General features: G+C 35.2%; 1 protein-coding gene across 6 annotated transcripts in view; it reads left to right on the top strand.

Moving 5' to 3' along the window:
- UBR3 (ubiquitin protein ligase E3 component n-recognin 3) overlaps positions 1–19,635 on the top strand; it is a 103,648-nt gene that overhangs the window by 42,763 nt on the left and 41,250 nt on the right. For 4 of the 6 annotated variants that reach the window (XM_027733546.2, XM_027733547.2, XM_039387972.1 and 1 more), the window contains 9 exons: positions 143–239; positions 1,334–1,475; positions 3,647–3,751; positions 4,753–4,926; positions 5,153–5,182; positions 6,485–6,945; positions 10,814–10,902; positions 16,620–16,769; positions 17,312–17,445. In XM_027733546.2, coding sequence (XP_027589347.1) covers positions 143–239; positions 1,334–1,475; positions 3,647–3,751; positions 4,753–4,926; positions 5,153–5,182; positions 6,485–6,945; positions 10,814–10,902; positions 16,620–16,769; positions 17,312–17,445 — 1,382 coding nt within the window. The remainder of the gene's footprint in view (positions 1–142; positions 240–1,333; positions 1,476–3,646; positions 3,752–4,752; positions 4,927–5,152; positions 5,183–6,484; positions 6,946–10,813; positions 10,903–16,619; positions 16,770–17,311; positions 17,446–19,635) is intronic. The other 2 variants (XM_027733548.2, XM_027733549.2) reach the window with 1 other exon arrangement.

Below are 19,635 nucleotides of genomic sequence, written 5' to 3' on the forward strand. Positions count from 1 at the left end.
GTTATTAAAAATTGCTGTAGTTTGCTGAAATAATTATATAATAGAAAATCACATAATTAAAGCTAGTTAAGAAGAGACTCTTAGAATAAGATGTAATGTCTTTAAAAAGGAATGTTAACACGTAATTTCTTTTAAATAACAGCTGAAGTTTGGGATAAGGAGTTTGATCCTGTCATGGTAATACTTCGAACAGTTTACCGTAGAGATGTGCAGTCTGCAATGGACAGATATACAGCATTGTAAGTTGGATCATTTTAGAAATGTAACACCATATTGTTGCTCATTGCACAACACATTCTTTGTTTTCACTGTCTGGTAATGCTAATCATTTTGTCAATGTTTTCAGGCCCCCCAGATTTGTCCTGGAGTAAATAGTCTACAAATTTCCAAGCAGTATCAGGGTTTTGGTTATTTTAGTCTGTTAGTCTTCCATAAATATTTAAAAATATATCTGAAGTGCCACAGAGAAAGTAGTGAATGTTGTCACAGCTAAAATACTTAACCAAAGGTAGTGTTTAAAAATCAGTTACAAATTATTTAAAGCAGCATTATCTGTTTTTATTTATTTTACACTTAGGTACATGAAGCGCAATATTACAGTGTCCTGTGTTTTGAAATTGTATTGAAGACAATCTTTTTTTCCTGTGTATTCACTCATGATGGAAACCATAGGTGAATTAAATTCTGATGTACAGGAAAAAACACTGGTGAAACTCTTTCAATTCTAACAAGCAAGATGATATGGTCTTAATTCTGTTCCTTAACATTCTGTCCCTTACAGCTGTGTACTCTTACAGATTCGTATTTCAGCTGATTTGTCTTTTATTTCACACCTTGGGAGTAAAAATCAAGATTAAAAATCCCTTATAATAAATGTTATGAAATAATCCTGATACTGTCAATTGTAGCTAATTATGGGTAGCGTTTCCTGGTATAGCCTATAACCCATTCCTCCACGTGTGAGTTTTCTTTGTTAGATGACCAATGTGGTTTTGGGTGCAGTCAAGTTTTCTCTCTCCTCTGTGTGCCTCTTAGAATGAAAATGGGATGCCTAAATTCCTAGCTGTAGCTAAAAAATCATTTAACTTTATAAATAAAGGTCATTTACATCAGTGGTAATCCACAGAAAAATAACACTGGAGTCAGTTTGATCTTTTTGGAATGCTACTTAAATATATTAAATGGCTTAGAAATGCTTATCATTATAATGTCAGTCTAAACAATAAGATTGCAGGATATCTGTAGCAGTGGCAGTTATCTACATTATTGAAGTGTAGATTTGCAATATTGCACATATAGAAACATTTTCAACATTTAACATTTGTTTCAACAGTTTAAAGCAAAGTGGTAAATTCCCTGGAAACCCATGGCCTCCGTACAAGAAGAGAACACCACTACACCCAAGTTACAAAGGTCTCATAAAGCTTTTGCACTGTAAAACCCTGCACATCGTGCTCTTCACACTTCTTTACAAGGTACAGTCATGATTCTCTTTAAGTCTGGTTTTTTACTTTCACATTTTTTACAAAAGTCCTTAGAAGCATGATTTTAAAAGTTTATGTAGAGTAATCAGATTCAATTTTTTGTTTATTTACTATGTCCAGTATGAGATTTTTTCCTTCCACTTCCATTATTTCATGAATGATTAATTCATATATGCACACACTAAGTCAGGTACCCAAGTGGATGAACAGTTCTCCTCTACTTTGAGGAACACTGTCTTAACCATCAGAGTTGTGATTCAAATTGTTCTTCCATGACGGTCCCAAGGAGCACAGTGGCATGAGTGATGTTCCTTTGGCTCCCGTTGCAGAGTTTTAAGGCATCAGCATCTTGTTCAAATATATGCAGCCTCGGTGGTTTATATCCTCAAGAGCAATAGGACTTATAACTGCAAATGGTTCTAACATCACTGCCCGGGCACATTCTGGCTTTTGATAATGTTATAGCACTTGTTTTTTAGGGCTAATTGATGTCCTTAAATTGTGTTTGGTTTTGTTGTCAATAGTTGACTGCTGTCTTTAAGAGAAGTGCATCCTTTTTCAAGAGTCCATTCATCAGAAAATGGGACTTGGAGTCTGTCTCTGCAGCACTTCCTAAGTACAGAGCCAGAGGAGGGACTGTAGAAAGTGCTTTGACTGAGTAGTGCCTTTGCTGGGCAGACTTTCCTTTTGTGAGCTTTTAAGTACTCTCAGCTTCCCTAAAACTATTTTGCTTCCCTGTTAAGCTTCTGTTGAATAGAAAATAACTGTTGTAATACAGGAATGCTGCTGAAGGAAAGAAGAACTTGGGATTATGTAGAAGATGAAGTAATATTTTGATATGGAACAAAAATGGAGAAAGTAGGGAAGGAATGCATTATCTTTTGCTATCTTGCTCATTAGTTCTTTTTTGCCTGCTTTTTCTCTTATTGCATCAAGGTCCTTCAAGGACTTAAATCTTGAGAATCTTAACATTTCTGGGTTGCTGTTTTAGCTGAAATGCCAAATACTTTTCTACCAGATTTATGGATGGTAGAAAATACATAATGATTTATCCTGTGGGGTTGGCTTAAATGATATCTGGTGTATTTGTGAAATTTTGCCAATTTGTCACAGCCTTTATTGTATCTCTTGACTTTTGGGACTTCCTACAGAAGAACAGTAAACTACATTTGATGAATTTACTTTTCAGAAGTGTTGGTCAGCATGACTTTTGATTCTGACTGATACAATTGCACATGCTCTTCATATTGACATAATACTGAGTCCCCTTTTTAATTAAATAACTTCTATAATCTGAGATTTGCTTGGGATTGATTTAATTCAGGTGCTCAAGCATTTTTTAGAAAAGATATTGTAAAACAATGTATTTTTTAAAGGACTTTATCTCTCTGATGTTTTTAATGGGTTTATCTACTTAGGAAATTCCTCCCATTCAAAACGAAGTCATATCTAAAACTTTATTAGGCTACACTCTGAAACTTTTTATAGTAGCCTGTCTACAATGAAATTTTAAATATATTTTCTCATACACTTCTTTTTGGCCACTTCCAAGTTTTTGCCATTTTTCTTTCCTTTAAATCAGAATATTCTCAAGAGGAAAGCTGTCCTGGTTTTTAATTTCAGCAGCACTGGTTCTTCCTCTCAATGCATTAAGAGCTGTGTTAGAAGAAAGATATGGGCATTTATTAATTTAAAGATAAGGTTGTTTATTATTTGTAACTACAAAAGATGATGTGCAGGTTGTTGTCAACTAAGTTCATATTGACCCTCTGAGGTTCCCAGTTATTTAGGCATCGCTTGTAGGACTAGGGCCTTGTGAGGCCTTATGTGATGGATCACATGAAAAAGGGAGGGAAGGCATGTGGCTCACAGTAGTGGTGTCTGTGCAGCTTTACCTGCCACTTTGGAGTTAAAGTAAATCACAGCTTGAACTAGTAATAACTTACAAGTTTTTTTCTGACTGGAAAGATGTAAAATTAAATTTTGCATTTTTGGTGATGATCAAAGGTTAGTTTTTTTCTAAACCTCAGAATAATTTTTAAACAACTTAAAAAAAAATATAAAACCTGAAGAGTCCAAAATGTATTATTCAGAACACTTTTTTTTAAGTTTAGATGTATTGAAGCTTTAATCTTCTAAGATGTGAATGTTTTTCTCCCTAGATATTAATGGATCATCAGAATTTATCAGAGCATGTGCTTTGCATGGTTTTGTATTTGATTGAGCTGGGGTTGGAAAATTCTCCAGAACAAGAATCAGATGAAGAGGTAAGAATATATACCATATTTTTCATTAAAATATAAAGGTATTGTCTAATGATTCATTATTTTTAAAAAATATTTTACCATAGGAGTTAGAATAAAATATCTGTATTTACTTATACAGGGAACAACTTAAAAAAACAAACCACCTCTCCCCCCCCAAAAAAACCCCAAAACCAACCAAAACCAAAAAAAGCAAGACCAAACAAACAAACAAACAAACCCCCCCAAAAAAACCAAAAAAAAACCCACCAAAACCCAACAAAACAATCAAACAAAACCAAAACCTCCATATTGTTGTGAAGAAGAATATGATATCATGTTACATTTTTCAACAGTTTCTCTATATAAATAACCTGACAACACAGATTGATTAGATGATTACAACTCTTTAGGTTAGTACTTGAAATTGTGTACCAAAAAAAAAATAAATTATTGAGTCAAAAAATCATTTAAAAAATTTTTAGATTTTCAACTGAAACCTTTATTGCTAAAGGTCTGTATCTTCTAAAACATGTGAATTAGCCAGAATTTTAACTCTACTTTTGATGAGAATTTGAATATAAAGAGTCATTTTTGTGATTTCAGATTCCCTTCTGTTATCTGACTTCCATAATTTTTTTTATATTTAATGTTGCTTTTATGTCTAACGATTTGCCGCATTTTTTTTTCAGAGATTGACTTCTGTACAGTTCTGATTTTTTGTATTAATCTTAGATTGTATGACTTTGGATTACAGTCCATAGCTCCTTCTACTTCTGCTAGCTCGCACTTATTTGATTATATTCAAATCAAGTATTTAAATTCATGTATTTATCAGCCCTGTGGTCCTCATGGACCACAGTCATAATTTTTAAGAGATATATTGGCTTCATTGAGTTACATGATGTTCAACATACTGTTCCTATCTCACGGAGAGATGATGGCCTCTAATACAGTTATAAAAGCAACACAAGTTATTTTAAAACAGAAGAGAAAGTATACTAGGGGTTTTTTAATTGTTTTAGGAATCTGCAGGTGGACAAGAGCGTTGCCATGATAGTTGGTTTCCAGGTAGTAACTTGGTTTCTAACATGCGTCACTTCATTAACTATGTCCGAGTAAGAGTACCAGAAACTGCTCCAGAGGTGAAGAGGGAACCACCTGCAAGTACGAGTTCTGATGGTTTGGCTTCATCACAAGTAAGTATATGCAAATGCTAGTCCTTTCCCTAGACTAGATTAAGTTATTGCCTGTTTAGGCTTTTTTGTTAGGATTTTTGTTACCGTTTTTATCAATTTCTTGGGATATTCCTTTTCCTTCGGTAATTTTTCCTAAGTGTACTGATAGCAGAAATAGAAGTTATTTCAAATGTTACCTCTTTCCAAATGATATATTTAATGATTTTTTTTATCCTCAATCTACCAGAGTTCAAGGCGGAAGAGCCTCCAGAGAGAGGTAGATCTGTGTGCAGTTTGTTCTCCTAAGCAATTAACTAGCAACGTGGCTTTAATTGTGCTCATCTTAACATTCAGTGGAATCTTCTAATTTTCCTGAATTCCTTTTAAATTCATATTGCAAGAACTTGTGCTTTTTTTTCATGTTTTTGATGGTAATCTTAGGTAGTAGATTTTAAGCAACAAAATGACCTTACAGTTTTATTACGTATTTTGAAATAAAAGCTTTCTATCAAATATCAAGTGTCATTGATGGCATACTGCTTGAGCTCTGTGTTTAGGCCTGCTTTGTCTCGCCAACATACTACTAACATTCAATAATATAAAATAGTCTTAGCTTTCTTGAATCTAGGTAAGTTTAACCTTACATTGAAAGTGCATTTGAAATTATTAGTAGCGGTTTTTTGTTGTTTTGAAAAAAAATGAATATGTAAATGGTGGGATCCTGAAAGATTTATAGCCAGTAGATGATATAATTTTGGTGTCAGGATTGTATGCCAGATGTAAGGAAATACAACGTTGTTTTTTTGTTTTTGCACATTAATGTCAGAAAAATAGACAAAATCTAAAGTAGGGAGGGGATATGAAATAGATTAAAATATAAAGGTAGGTGAGAGAATTGTCAGAATCCCATTTTTATATTTGATGTCTGAAGTATTTGATCTCTCTTAACTGCCCAGCCTTCTGAGAGGGAGAGAGTAACGTGTTTCTGCTATGGGTTCAGCATATGTATCCTTAATTTAGTACTGAAAGCAAGAGCAGTATAAGATAGAGAAATCTGAATGGGCTCTGTCATTAATGTAGCTGCAATCATCATATCAAGTTCTGCTTGCCAATATGGGTATGTGACTTCTGGATCTCAGCTCATAAATCCACAGAAAATGGACAATGCCATGGGGATGTGTGTTCACCTGTGTGGCATTAGGAGTTATGTTGTGCAGCAGTGCTCTGTAGACTTCAATAAAGACGTTTAAGTGACGTAAAGATACTGAAATTCCTATTCTAAAAAAACTAAGGAAATATTACTTGGAGAACAGACAAAACCAGTTGTTAGTTGTTTTGGTATGGATATTTCCATTTTGTACTTGGCTTTTTATGCAGCTGCATATAACAGACTTGTATCAAAATACGATATGCAGGCTTAGTATTTTGCTGTCCTAATTTTCAGTACATTTTGGGAGGGGAGAGGAGTCTTTTTAAGTTTTGTGCTTTTCCTCCTAGCTTAAAATATTTTCTAAGGTTTTGTGAATGTATGTTGTTTATTGTATTTTTGCAAATTAATCATTATGATTTTTTTCCCAAGAATTCGGGGACAGCTCAGGTGTTCAGTTTGGTCGCAGAACGTAGGAAGAAATTTCAGGAGATCATCAATCGGAACACCAGTGAGGCAAATCAGGTGGTTCGGCCCAAAACATCCATGAAATGGTCAGCACCTGGTGCAACTCCACAGCTAACCACAGCCATTCTAGAAGTCAAGGAAAGCATACTGTCCTTGCTGATTAAATTGCATCACAAACTCTCAGGAAAACAAAACTCTTACTATCCTCCGTGGTTGGATGATGTGGATGTTTTAATCCACCCAGAAATTCCAAGATACTCTCACGGTGATGGAATGACAGCAGTAGAAAGAATTTTATTGAAAGCTGCTGTACAGAGCAGATTGAATAAACGTATAATCGAAGAGATATGCAGGAAGGTGACACCTCCTGTCCCACCAAAAAAGATTAGTTCTGCAGAGAAGAAAACTTTGGATAAAGAAGAAAGGTAACATTAATAACAAAGTAAAGAGGCAGTAGGAAATTGTGTGTTGTGCATCTATTGATTGATCTGTCTCTAGGTTTTCGCATGAATTACATATTAAAGGAATAACTTAATTCTACAGTTTTCTTTATCCATTTTAAATATACATGATTTACATGGATACTGGGGTGGGATCTGCACCTTGTATTTTAGATCTTTAAATTAGAAAACTTTCATAATAATTTGGTGTGATACACATGCTGACCCTTTATGTTGCTGTATATACCGCTTGTGTATACAAAGGTGTAGAATTAAGATTGTGTTAGTTTTTGTGGCTTAACCTTAAGATGAGTTAGAATTTTTATTTGTGTTGTCTGTTCATTCATATGCACACATCACACCATGATTGTTTTTGACCTTTGTTTAATATATTTGGGGTTGGTAATTCTACCTTTTTTGCTTGTCCGAGCCATTCAATTTTAAAAGTATGTTTTTAATTTTTTTTGTAGTTCTTTTTTTTTTTTTTATTAAATTCATATTATCTTACTGTGTGTCCTGAAAACCTGCAAGCCAGTTGTCTGTCTTGGGCTGAAATGTTTTGGGGAAAAAGCTTGGACAGTTTTGAGGTTGAGGTTGGGGCATAATGAGTCTTGAGAGCCCCCAGAGCACTGGCAGTATTGAAACAATGCAGAGAGCCTACTTCTCTCCTGTTGTCAGCAAAGCTTGTATTACCATGAGAGTCCTAGGGAAGAGGAATCACTAGTTCAAATGCCTAGAGGACAACAACTAGATCTTAGAAGTAGAGGTGAAAACTAGGACTGGTAGGAGCAGTGTTGAAACTGGGACTGGAAGGAGAAACCTTATGCCTTCTGATCAATGTACTAGTGAGCAAAGGACAGATGCCAGGTCAAGTGAATAGCTGATGTGAGAAGACTCAAACTGGCAACTGGGGATGTTAGAGAAGAACTGGGTTGTCAGGACAAAAATATTCAGAGGAAAGTAGCAAGTGAAAAAAAATTTCATTAAAATCTCGGGAAGAATGGGGTCTTGAGAGTCGATAGGAGAAGAAGAATGTAGAACAAGAATGGAAATGTCTGGAGGGCATGAGTAAGACAGAGATTGGCATTTGGGGGATGTGATAGAGTCAACTGGAAAGAAGAATTGTCTGGAGTAGGGCAGTGGGAAGAGACTGACTGCTGGTCAGTGCAAAAGACTGGAATGTGGTATTTGAAGCAAGAGGGCAGGGAATAGTGTTAGAAGGTTGGGGCATAGAAGGTTCAGGTCAGAGTACTTACCACATTAACGAAAGTAGAGACAGAGCACAGGCTAGGATGGACAAGGAGATGATTGAGTGCTTGTTCATGGAGTATTTTGAGTGGTTTATGTAACCAAACTATATGAGTATGGATCTAGAAATTTGGGTAGAAACATGCAACCATCTGACTCAGTTGTTTTCTGGATTACCTTTTTTTATCCTGCTATTTTTATTTATTTGAAAATAATATTTTCATTAAATTCTTGCAGATATGTCCAGGACCTACACTGTACTTGAAAATTACACATAACAAAAAAATGAAAAATAGATTTAATATATTCATGTGTTACATACTTTACAAAGTAAAATTATTGTTTTCTTGCCAGTGTTTAGTTAATAGTTTCAACATCCCTTGTAATAGTTCAGTAAATGAGAGAAGCAGTCAAGGTTTAGCATGTAAAATTGTCTATCAGAGAAAGACACAATGAATGGCTGCTTTAGATAAAACACAGCTGTATCTTGGACACCTAATGAGTATTGTGGTACTCAGTAGTGCTAGATTTATGTACAGAAGCACAAGAATCGATGCAACAAGTAACTTTTCATATAGAAAACAGGTGAGGTGTTTCCTTTCCCTCTATAAAGGATGTGATATTTTCAGGGATCTGTTGGAGGCACCTTAAGTTTTCAGTTAAGGTCAGGGGCTAATGTAATGATGAAAATAAATGTTTTCCGTTCTTTGTTCTGAATGATTATTATCTTCTTCCCAAATTTTTAATGGTATTAGTGGACAGCATGGTAACTAAAATGACTAAACTCATGGGCTGATGGTGTTCATGCAGTCAGGCTGCAATTTTTACTTTTCTGATTGTTTTGTTTTAATTTTCCCCCCAAATCCAGTTTTGTGTCAGTGAAGACCGAGCAGATGGTGCATGTTAAATGATCACCCTTTTTGGTTACTTCAACATATAATGATGAACTTGGTATCACTCAGGCAATGAATTGTTGCCATAGAAACTGAAATACAGAACTAGAAGCAAGCTTGAGCTGCTTGCAGTATTTTTTCAATTGCAGTGTCATACTCCCATGGGCCATCATGGAAAATTACTGAGCTGTACTGAATCTGTCAGAGTTTGTTTATGTCTTCTTATTAAAGGCATCTATTTACAGTCACTCTGCTTTTAGTCAAGGTGTATATTGAGAAATTTCCAGGGAGAAATAAATAAAACCAGATCTAATGAATGCCCTGCTCTGATCCTCAGTATAATGAATCTTAGTGTTGTTGTAAATAGAAGTTATTTTGAGAAATGGTGACTGTACAGTGTAACAGATAGATGGGCAGAGGTATTTGGGGCATTAAGAAAACAAGTTAGAAGCTTTGACTTATAAACAGGCCACCTCAGGATAAGAGAGTACAGTATGTGAGGCTGCTGTGGGCCTGTGCGTGCCTGTTCCTGTGCCAGGACACTGATAATCAGACAGTGCTGGAGACTGAAGATGACTCACCCATCAGCATATCAGATGCCAAGTGCTGTTTTTAAATCCCATGTTAGTTATCTGAATTATCTCTGAGCAGGGGAAGAAATTCATTGGAAATGCTGGTGTGCAGAACATGTGGCTGTGATAGAGCTTCCATAGCTGCACTGGGGAGTGCTGCATTATCACACCAGCCATGGGGCCTGTAGGTGTTTGCATGTTCCATGTGGTGAGCAGCTGTGGTATGGGAGTTTTGTTTGGTTTTCCCACTTCCATTCTTCCGTTTTGCATGTAAACTCTTGCCAAATTAAGGAGAATGAGTGTCTATTTTCTTTCTCTTTTTACATCCATCAATATTCCTCTATCCACTGCAGTATATGTTTATCTGGGGAGTTATATAGCTGGTCATATAACCTTGTACAGGTCACTAATACAGTTTAAATAGAAGGGTAGACAAGCATAAGTCTCTAATGTCTTCCATTTGTAAATTCAGAGCTGTGATAAACAATGAGGAAAAAGTTAGTGAAGTCAACTTGGTTCCACAGAGATAAGGGGTTTTAATCTGGATGCAATCTCAAGCTTCTTTAAGTCCAGGTATAAAAGCTGTTGGTGACCAGTATCTTGGGTGGAGGTGGGGGAAGAAGAACCACTGTGAGGAGCCTTAGCTGGAAAAGAAATTATCTGTAGTTGTTTCTCTTGCCAGCAAGCTTGATAAAGAAGGGAGCGAGGTAGGCTATTATTTTTATTAGCTTGTAAGCATTGGTTGCACACAGCAGTACTTGTTTTTGTACAACAGTTATTCCACTCTGTTATTCTTCCCATGCGTAACAGAAAAAAAAGTTTCAAAAATAAGGTCTTGGGTTCTTTTTCTCAAAATGTTGTGTCCTAGTCTGTTAGAAGATCCTTTGGTTTTCTGAAGGGTGTTTTAGGACAGGGTTTTATTCCTATCTTTCACACTCAAAATAACACTGATTTCTTAAACTCCACTTTTTAAAGCAAGAAATTCTTTTTTTAGGCTTGGAAATTATTCCTTTATTTACAGAAATCCTGAATTTTGAGTGATTATTTAAGACGGTAACTGTAGTCAGCCTGACATTTATAAAGTATTTTTTTCACTCTATAATATATTTTTTTTAACTCTTCCCCCCTTCTTTCACTCAGACGACAGAAGGCTAGAGAAAGGCAGCAGAAACTGTTGGCTGAATTTGCCTCAAGGCAGAAAAGCTTCATGGAAACTGCCATGGATGTTGGTAAGTTTTTGTGTGGTTGACTGTTTGCTTTATTTTCCTTTTGCCCTATGTTAGGTATTAAGATTTTTACTCCAACAGTTTAAAAAACAAACAAAACACACACACAAAAAACCCCCAACCATCAACCACTCCAACCAAACAGAAAACCCTCCCTTCAGATTCCACTTCTGTATCTGCCTGTATACTAAATACTTCTTAAGAGGCTTAAACTTATGTTTTATAGGACAGATGTTACCAAATACATATGCTAAATAATAGATTAAATCTGTGGGACATAAATTTATTCCCATTTTTCTTAATACACAGTGGATGAAATGTGTGATGTTTTAAAGTATTTACCTTTAATATAAAACGTCCCAAAATTAGTTTGTCTCTTAAAGATTGTATTTTCTTTCATAAGAAAATTTAAGATTCTTTCTTTTTAGAGCCTCAATATATTTATAGATTTAAGGAATGCATAATTTTTAAATCACTTCAGTTGCTATAAGTGATAATGTATTTTATTTCATGTACAGGCTTTAGAGCAGAATCAGCTCTTGTTTTTCTTGAGAATCTACTACGTAGAAGAGCATAATGCTGATTAGTCTGTGTTTAACTGAGGAACAGAAAATATTTTTGTCATCTGGGTTACTTAATTGAAAATTAGCACTTCTGAAAGATAAGAAAAAGCAGGAATCTTTCCCGTCCCCTTAATCAAGTATCATCTGCTATGTAGTTTTGATTTGAGTTTAAGCGATGGTTACAAATATTTTGCCAACTGTATTTGCTGGGAAAGTCTGGCTTTTGAAATTTCTAACTTCCCTTCAGTTCATAAGTTGCTGAGATGATGTATTTGTTTATACTTATTAAGGTCTTGGATGACAGTAGTCATGGATGGGGCTCTGAGCAAACTGGTCTGGTGGAAGGCATCCCTGGCTATGGTGGGGGAATTGGAACTAGATGATCTTTAAAGTTGCTTCCAATCCGAACTGTTCTATGATTCTATGAAATAAATCACTATATATATGGTGTTATGTTTGGAGGGTGTGCAATACACTAATTTTTTTCTGTGGACTTTGTGTTGTAAGTCATCTTCATTAAATGGGTAGTTATTTCTTTTTAATTGTTGAAGTAAGGAGGAAGGGAAGAAGAGCTTTGTAGTTCTACTTATTAAAAATTAAGTCTTTATATAGTCATGGCTAATTGAAAGTAACTTTGAAACTTTGATTCTGCAGTCACCTATATTTTGAATTCTTCGTATTGCAACTTTGAAATTGATGTGTTTTATATATTAAATCAGATGTACCTTTATATATACACCTATCAATAGCCCTATTTGCATATATACATAAATATGCATAAATACTTTCATGCACGAGTTTTATAAGCTATGTTTAAGAGAACTGCTTTGATCTGTGGATCAATCATGCTGGTTAAATCAGTAAATTAAGCAGCATTTATTTGTGTGAAGGACTGGGTATATCTAGCTTTTACTTAGTATTAAAAAGAACCCTTAATTTCTCTACCAGGCAGACCTGGGCCTTTGTGTTTATGGTTGTGCATTAAAATGTTCTTGGGCATGCAACGCTTAAATTGTTTGCTTCCTAGTATTTAAAGAATTAATAACTTCATATATCTTAACTTAAAATGTAGTGTTTATTGTCAATTATACGAGGTCATGCACGGCACTAGATAGGGTCAACTTACTGGAATACATTTTGTAAAGTTATGCTGCATACAGACATTCCTTGGCCACAAGTTAATAGAATTCCAGGCATTTTGTTAACTGAATAATTACTTGCTTTATCACTAACTGTTCTCAGTGTCTTCTAGGTTGTCATTCCATTTTCTGAGTTTGTTATGAAAATACATTGCAGTAATACTATAGTCCAGTATTAACTAGCTTTTATGTTCAGACTGGCATTAAAATAGCTTGCAGAAAGGAAGTACATATTCTGTTATAGTGCATGAGGTTTATTTAAAAATCCAGATTAATTTTTGCCAGGAATATTTTCTTCAGTTTGTTTAACCAAAGTGATTTGTTTGGCTGTAAATGCAGTCTCTATGTGTTACAGCAAATTATTGAAAAAGTTGCAGAAACTGTTGTTACGCTAAGTTTAAAACACAAGACATGATAAGAATTCTGAAACTAGTCTTTCAGGAGTGATTCAGTTTAAAACTACTGTAAGTAATTCATAAATTTACCCTCAATTGTAGCATAGCTGTCCTGAAATAGCTGTTTTAAAACAAACAAAAAAATCTTTTCATACTAAAATCAGTTGGTTAATACCGATTCCCCCTCACATATTCAAACTCTGTTACTTGTTACTTTTATTATAGATTGAAGTTTGGCAGTAGGCTTATTTCTTCATTTTGATCATTTGTTGTAACTGTAATAACACTGCCAAATGCAGGCTTCAGCTCCCTCACTTTATCACTGATTCAGTTGGTGTCATTTGAGCAAATCATTATTATCATCTTTTGAAATTTCATCTATGAAAAGCAGATGTGATTCAGTCGTAAAATGTGAGAACTGATGTAATTGTTTTTAGATATGACACTTGAAAATTTCGTACTACCTTTCTATTGACAATATAGAAGACTGAAAATACTCTGAATATAAATGTGTCGAGAAGGTGATAGGAGGAATAATGGAGAATAGCCAAAGCTTAAAGATTATTTTATTAAACCCCCATATACTTAATAGTTGCCAAGGTGGTGGTTAAACTGCACAGAGCCACTGTTAATCTCTGAGGTGTTCCTCTGTGATTGTTGGGATGCTGCAATGAAACATGGCTTAAAAGGAAGTTACTCAGTTCTCTGTTAATTATTCAGTATTAAATGTGTCTCATTTTACCAGCAGAGTTTATTTATTTGAACTGAAATGCACAAATTCATCTGAGATTCTGAAAATAAAGGTTGGCCTTTTCTTTCACATAATGACTGTAGAAAAAATTCCAATTATGTATCACTTTCCATTTGTGCCCCCTGTTACTTTCTATTTATATTCTGTGACATCTGCAGAACTGCATTGCTATTCAAGCTTGCCTGGAAGTAATTAGGTGAAATTTAGAAACAGTTATGTTAATGAACTAGGATAGAACAGAATCCAGTGTGCTGTCTTCAGCTATTTGACTGCAGGAAAAACGAAAAAAGTAGAAAAATAACCCAAGAAACATCATTCGAAGAACAGCAGATAGAGCTCCTGAAATATCTGAGGAGGATATCTAGAGAGTCAAAAATGTGTTGTAACAGCTTCAACTCCATAGGCCTTCTAGTCTCCCGGTTATAGCTGCTTTGACATCTTTGAGGACACTTTCTCTGTGAGACTGTGGTTTATCTTGTGACGTGGAAATCTATGCAGGAGATTTTTGAAACTTCACTACCTTCAGGCAGGACTTGATAAGGACAAAAATAAATCACTCTGTTCAGGTTAACAGTAGCCTTTTAACAAATTACAGTGATATGAATTTTATAAATATGAAATATTATGATACTTTCCAGACAAGCTGCTGAACTACTTAACCAAATGCATATTAGTGAAAATTTTTTAAATTAGTTAATTCGTTAATTAGAAATATTATTAAGATACCGCTCATTTCTTCCATAGTTTTGTTGTCTCTGAAGTGCCCAGTGTGACTTTTAAATATTTTAATGCCTCTTGATAATTATGCAGATGGTCTTTTGTGTCTTTCTTATGATGTGTCTTAGCAGGACGTCATTTTGTCCTTCAAGCAAACGTTCTGTAGCTAGAGTTTACAAGAAGTGCAGAGTTTTAGTGCAAGGTGACATACATTTCCTAACACTCAATCTTCTGAACCCAGATAGAAAAATAAATTAGGTAGTGATCTCTTGAGACTATATATGCTGGGTCAGGGCAAAGAATATTAGCATACTAATGGTTGCTCTGATGCCAAGGGGCTACTTTGACACAATGTATACAGCAGAACAAATGTTGACTACAGTCAACAGAAATTGTGAACTATAGTTACTGTGTTTATAAAGCCCTTTGGGTTCTGGGGTTTTGCTGGATGGGGGAAGTAACAGAATGCATCCTTAGCTCTGGAGAGTAGAAATGAAAAGAAATTCAGGCAGCAGTGTATTCTACACGTCTGAAAAATATTGAATGGATGCATATTTTCTGTCATATTGAAAAAATTTTTGAGAAAGTGAAATAAGAAGGCTGAAACTAGTCATTCTTGTGTCATGCTTTTGATACACAGGTGTACATGAGTGTGCATTACACAATTATGAGGTGACGTTAAATACAAAAATGTAGCATTAGTGTTGATCTCCTCCCTTCTGTGCTACAGTTTGCTTCTAGGTTTTCTGGATGTTTTGCAGTTGATGCATTGTGCTTTTTCTTTCATTGTACATCTGGCTGCCACTAGATGGTGATAGATGTGTGTACAATATTAATAACTGCATGTCAGTGAAGATTGGGGTTCATTTTCATGTGACGCTCAATAAATGTCTGGGAAATCAATAGTTACTAAAACAGTGTAATTTTGATTCTTCTCTGTGAGTGAGAGTATTGCATGGAGTTCTTTATAGCAGAGAAATCCACTGCCTGGCATCAAACACACCTCTCCTTATGGCAGCAGCCTCCTGTGCTGAACTTGTGGATTTTCAGAAGACAGCAGCTCTCCTAAAAGCCATTCTGCATGAGGACTGTTGCTGTACTCACAGTTTTTGGGTTCTCTACCCAATACCTTTGCCTACTTAATCAGGGAGATAAAGGGCATGGTTGAAGGTAGGGAGGAAGTGTATTCTTTGGTAAAATTTTATCTTCTAGGAAAGAAACAAAGAACCCTCATATTCTACATCAAGAGGCTGACTATGTGTTCCTTGAACTGTAAGGAGAGAATCATTTAGTCCTAAGATGCTTTTCTTTCAAGCCAATAAAGAATTCTTACCTTTGATTGTCACGGCTAGGCTTCGCGAACGAAGATTTGGAAAGGCTCTATCCACATTACCTTTGATTGTACCATAAACTAAAATTGCTTGCCCCAAAACCAGCACCACCAACTGTCATGTGAACAAAGCTGTGTCAAGTGCAATGGCTTTGATACTTCAAAACTGGTCCTTAGCCTTGAACCTTTCTGTCTGTGCACCTACAAAGTAGTAATGTGGACCATGAGACAACCACATCTCTGATATGTCTTGTTTACACCTAAACATGTGCTGCATCTCAGCTGATTACTTTCTTAATGCACACAATATTGTCCCAGTTTCATATTAAAATAAAAACTTCCCATTTAAGTTGCGCATTTCATTCACTACGTACGTCTAAGCATCTTAAAATTATTTTTAAGGTCTCCAGGTTAACTTTTTCCTTCTAATTGTTGTTTCAGTCAGCAAATCTTAGCAAATCTGATTTTACTAGAGATTCATATCCATTGCCCTTAATCTCTCTATGTTTTAAGTTTTCAGTATAGTATCTAATGAAGTAGAAGTTAGATCTCTTTTTACAGACGTTTTAGAGAGATCAAATTTAATACAAAACTTGAATGAAACATATAATTCCTCAGGAAGGACTTCTGAATATGGGAAATCATGCACTTTGTTTTGTAGGTGTCTTTGTTTGAAGCAGCAAGGTTAGTTTCAACTAATTGTCCATGCTTTAGTTGTAGATAAACTAGAGAAATTGTTTTGGAGTTTTTTCATCACTACCTCAGTGCAGATGCAATTGGATTTCTTTGCCTCTGTTTAATATAAATTTTCTTATTCTTTTATAGAATCTCCAGATGTCGATGTCGCCATGGAGGTAGCTACATCCGAACAGCACGTTTCTGAGGCAATATATGATTGTGTTATTTGTGGACAAAGCGGACCTTCTACTGAAGACAGACCTACAGGACTAGTTGTACTATTACAAGCATCCTCAGGTATGAATGTGTGACTTGCAGGAAAAGCAGTGTTTCTGCAGCTTTTAACACGTGTGTGTAAATTCTGTTGTGTCTCATGAAGCCTGGAAACACAGAGTCTCCTGGTTTTTTTGTGGATGGCCTTCTCTGAGGCACATGTGTAACTTAAGGATATTGAGAAAACTTTTAAATGTTTGGGAAAAAAACAAACAGTTTAATTCCCTCCTAGTTCCTGTTAGCTTTTGCAAATGCAGAGTATATAGTAGACGCAGGAAAATCAGTATTAAAAGAAAAAGAAAGTTAAACAACCATCAGTTTGTCTATACTTAGATATGTGTTTGTGTGCGTATGAATATATATAATGTGTGTGTAGATATATATGTGCTTTATGTACAAGTGCAAAAGCACAATGTTCAGTATTTAGTTTCTCTAATAATTTTTTACTTTTTAACACCAACAAAGCACATTGTAGCTACAAACCACAATTACCTGATTTTTGTTTTCTTAATTGTTTAGCATATTGATATTCATTGCATTCCTTATTGGTGCTTTTCTTCACCCAGTGTTGGGGCAGTGCCGCAATAGCACTGAACCAAAGAGACTGCCAACTACCGAGGAGGAGCAGATATATCCTTGGGATACCTGTGCAGCGCTGCATGACGTGAGGCTTTCAACTCTACAGAGATACTTCAAGGATGTACGTTTTTCATATGAACAGTACTACCACTTGTGAATCATTTGTGTAAAAAGATAAATGAAATTACAAATTAGAGTTCTCCTAGTTTCATTTCTACATTTAGTGAACACTTTTCCATGTTGCAGTTGTTCTGAAGTGTTTACATTTTATAGGGTCCTTATTTTTAAATAGTGTCTGGCTTTCCCCTAATTATGCGTTCCAAGAAGAGTTTTGTATTCCTTCACAAAGCCAAATTAGAGCTTTTCATATTTAAGTTTGAGAGCCGGTTCTTGTTGCTTAACAGGACATGTTCAGTTGTAGACCTTTGTGGAAGTGCTGCCTGTGACTTTCCTTCCTAGTGCCTGAAGAGCTATATAAGATGATATGTAACTGTTCTGAGCTATTGTTCTGAGGGAGAAGAATAAGTAACCTGTGACCTTAAAGGTCAGGTGATGTAACCTGTGACTATAGAATATGTAACCTGTGACTATAGAATAGTCCCAGGTGAGATAAGAGTTTTTAGGCATATCTAAATAAATAATCACCTTTAGAAGCTTAAATATTGGTGTTAAGGAGGAGAAAGTGTGGCAGTTTTTACTCTGACACAATTGCTAGCTTTTTCATGATGTCATCCACACATAACTAAAATTTACCAACTGCAGCCAAGCTTGCTTATGTAGATTAACGTAGATTAAAATTCATAGTTGTTTTGATGCAGTTTTAAAAATTGGGCAATGTTTTCAGAGAATTACCTTATTCTAAGACAAATATTATAAATTCTCTTGCTAGAAAGAAAAACTCTTTAAGATGTAAGCAGAATATTATTTTTGAATGAAAGAATATTTTTTGTTCAGAAAGAATCTATGGACATGCTTTTCTTCTTTTGATGTTGATGATGTTGGTTTACTGTTTCAAATAGTTACTGAATTAATACTGGAGTTTTATTTTTACGTATTTGCATCTTACAAGTGGAAGGAGTTCCAAACAAAATGTTACTCAAAAACTTGATCTTACTGAAGTGTATATCTCTGCTTCTGTGCAGTAGCACTACCAACAGACTAATCTAACATACACTGTAATGCAATGAGCAAATACATCCTTCTTTCACAAATTCCAGTCCTCAATCAAACATTAGTTGAATTAGCTATTTTTGCTTTCAAGTTTCCAGGTCACTACTGTGCTAAAAAACAAATCTCTGCATGAAAGAACTAATCCTTAAATTTCTTTTGACATGAAAATGGAAACATCTGTTAGTGTCTTGAGTGTCTTGTTCAGCTGAGCTAAGCAATAAGAAGTCCTTTTGTTTATCAACTGTGTCCTTTCCAGTAAACGTCCTTCCTTTAACAACAGCTTGCAAGAGGCAAGTGAATAATTTCACCCAGATGTAAAAATTTTAAGTTGACTTATTCTGCTAGAAGAAAAAAAATCAATTAAAAAATCCCATTCAAAAGCTACATGCAGTATACAGATTAGGTAAAGCAGATCACTTCTTTCCCTATTGATTTCTTTTTGCACTTTCCTAGCTGAAATTTGATGCTTGCTGTCAGGGAGTGGAGTTCTTGCCCATTAAAGGAAAAATCACTTAAAGCAATTATTTTTAATATAGAGAGCTATGACTAAGGTTTAGGAAATAAAATTTTGTATACTGGATTGATAAGGCTGTTTTCAGAATCGCGTAGTACTCTGTAACCAGTAGTTTGATACAGGTGTGTTCCATCCCAAGCTCGTGGTTTGCTTTGGAATCTCGTTTGTTTCTGAACTCAAGAGTAATAGAGTAAAACTTTTCTGCTAAGACTTTGGGTTTTGGTTTTTTTCTCCTTTTTTTGCAACTGCTACTAAGTAGCCTCATTAAATATACGGAGTAAATAATGATTTTCCTGAATGAAACATTTGTCCTGTGGTGCTTATCCAGATGTATCATGTGACCTTGATACTTCACCAGCAGGAGAAAAACTTCCTTTATGGCCTGAGAGGCTCATAGCACATTATGAATAATAAGTGAGGCAAGGTAAACAGGAGCATGTCTCAAAGCTAAAATTTGTAATTTTGTTTTAATTTCCTGCTCATATGCAGAAAAAAGAGATGGTAGGAGGTCCTTAGAAAATGGAACTATTAAGGTTATTCATGGTACACTGATTTTGCGTTATACATTAAGACCATTTTAGTGCAAGTCTAGACTAAAAATTGTTTCCCAATTCTGGTAGCAATAAA

Source organism: Pipra filicauda, unplaced genomic scaffold (assembly GCF_003945595.2).
Source record: "Pipra filicauda isolate LSUMZ 115617 unplaced genomic scaffold, ASM394559v2 scaffold5_size6683894_pilon, whole genome shotgun sequence".
Taxonomy (NCBI): Eukaryota; Metazoa; Chordata; class Aves; order Passeriformes; family Pipridae; genus Pipra; species Pipra filicauda.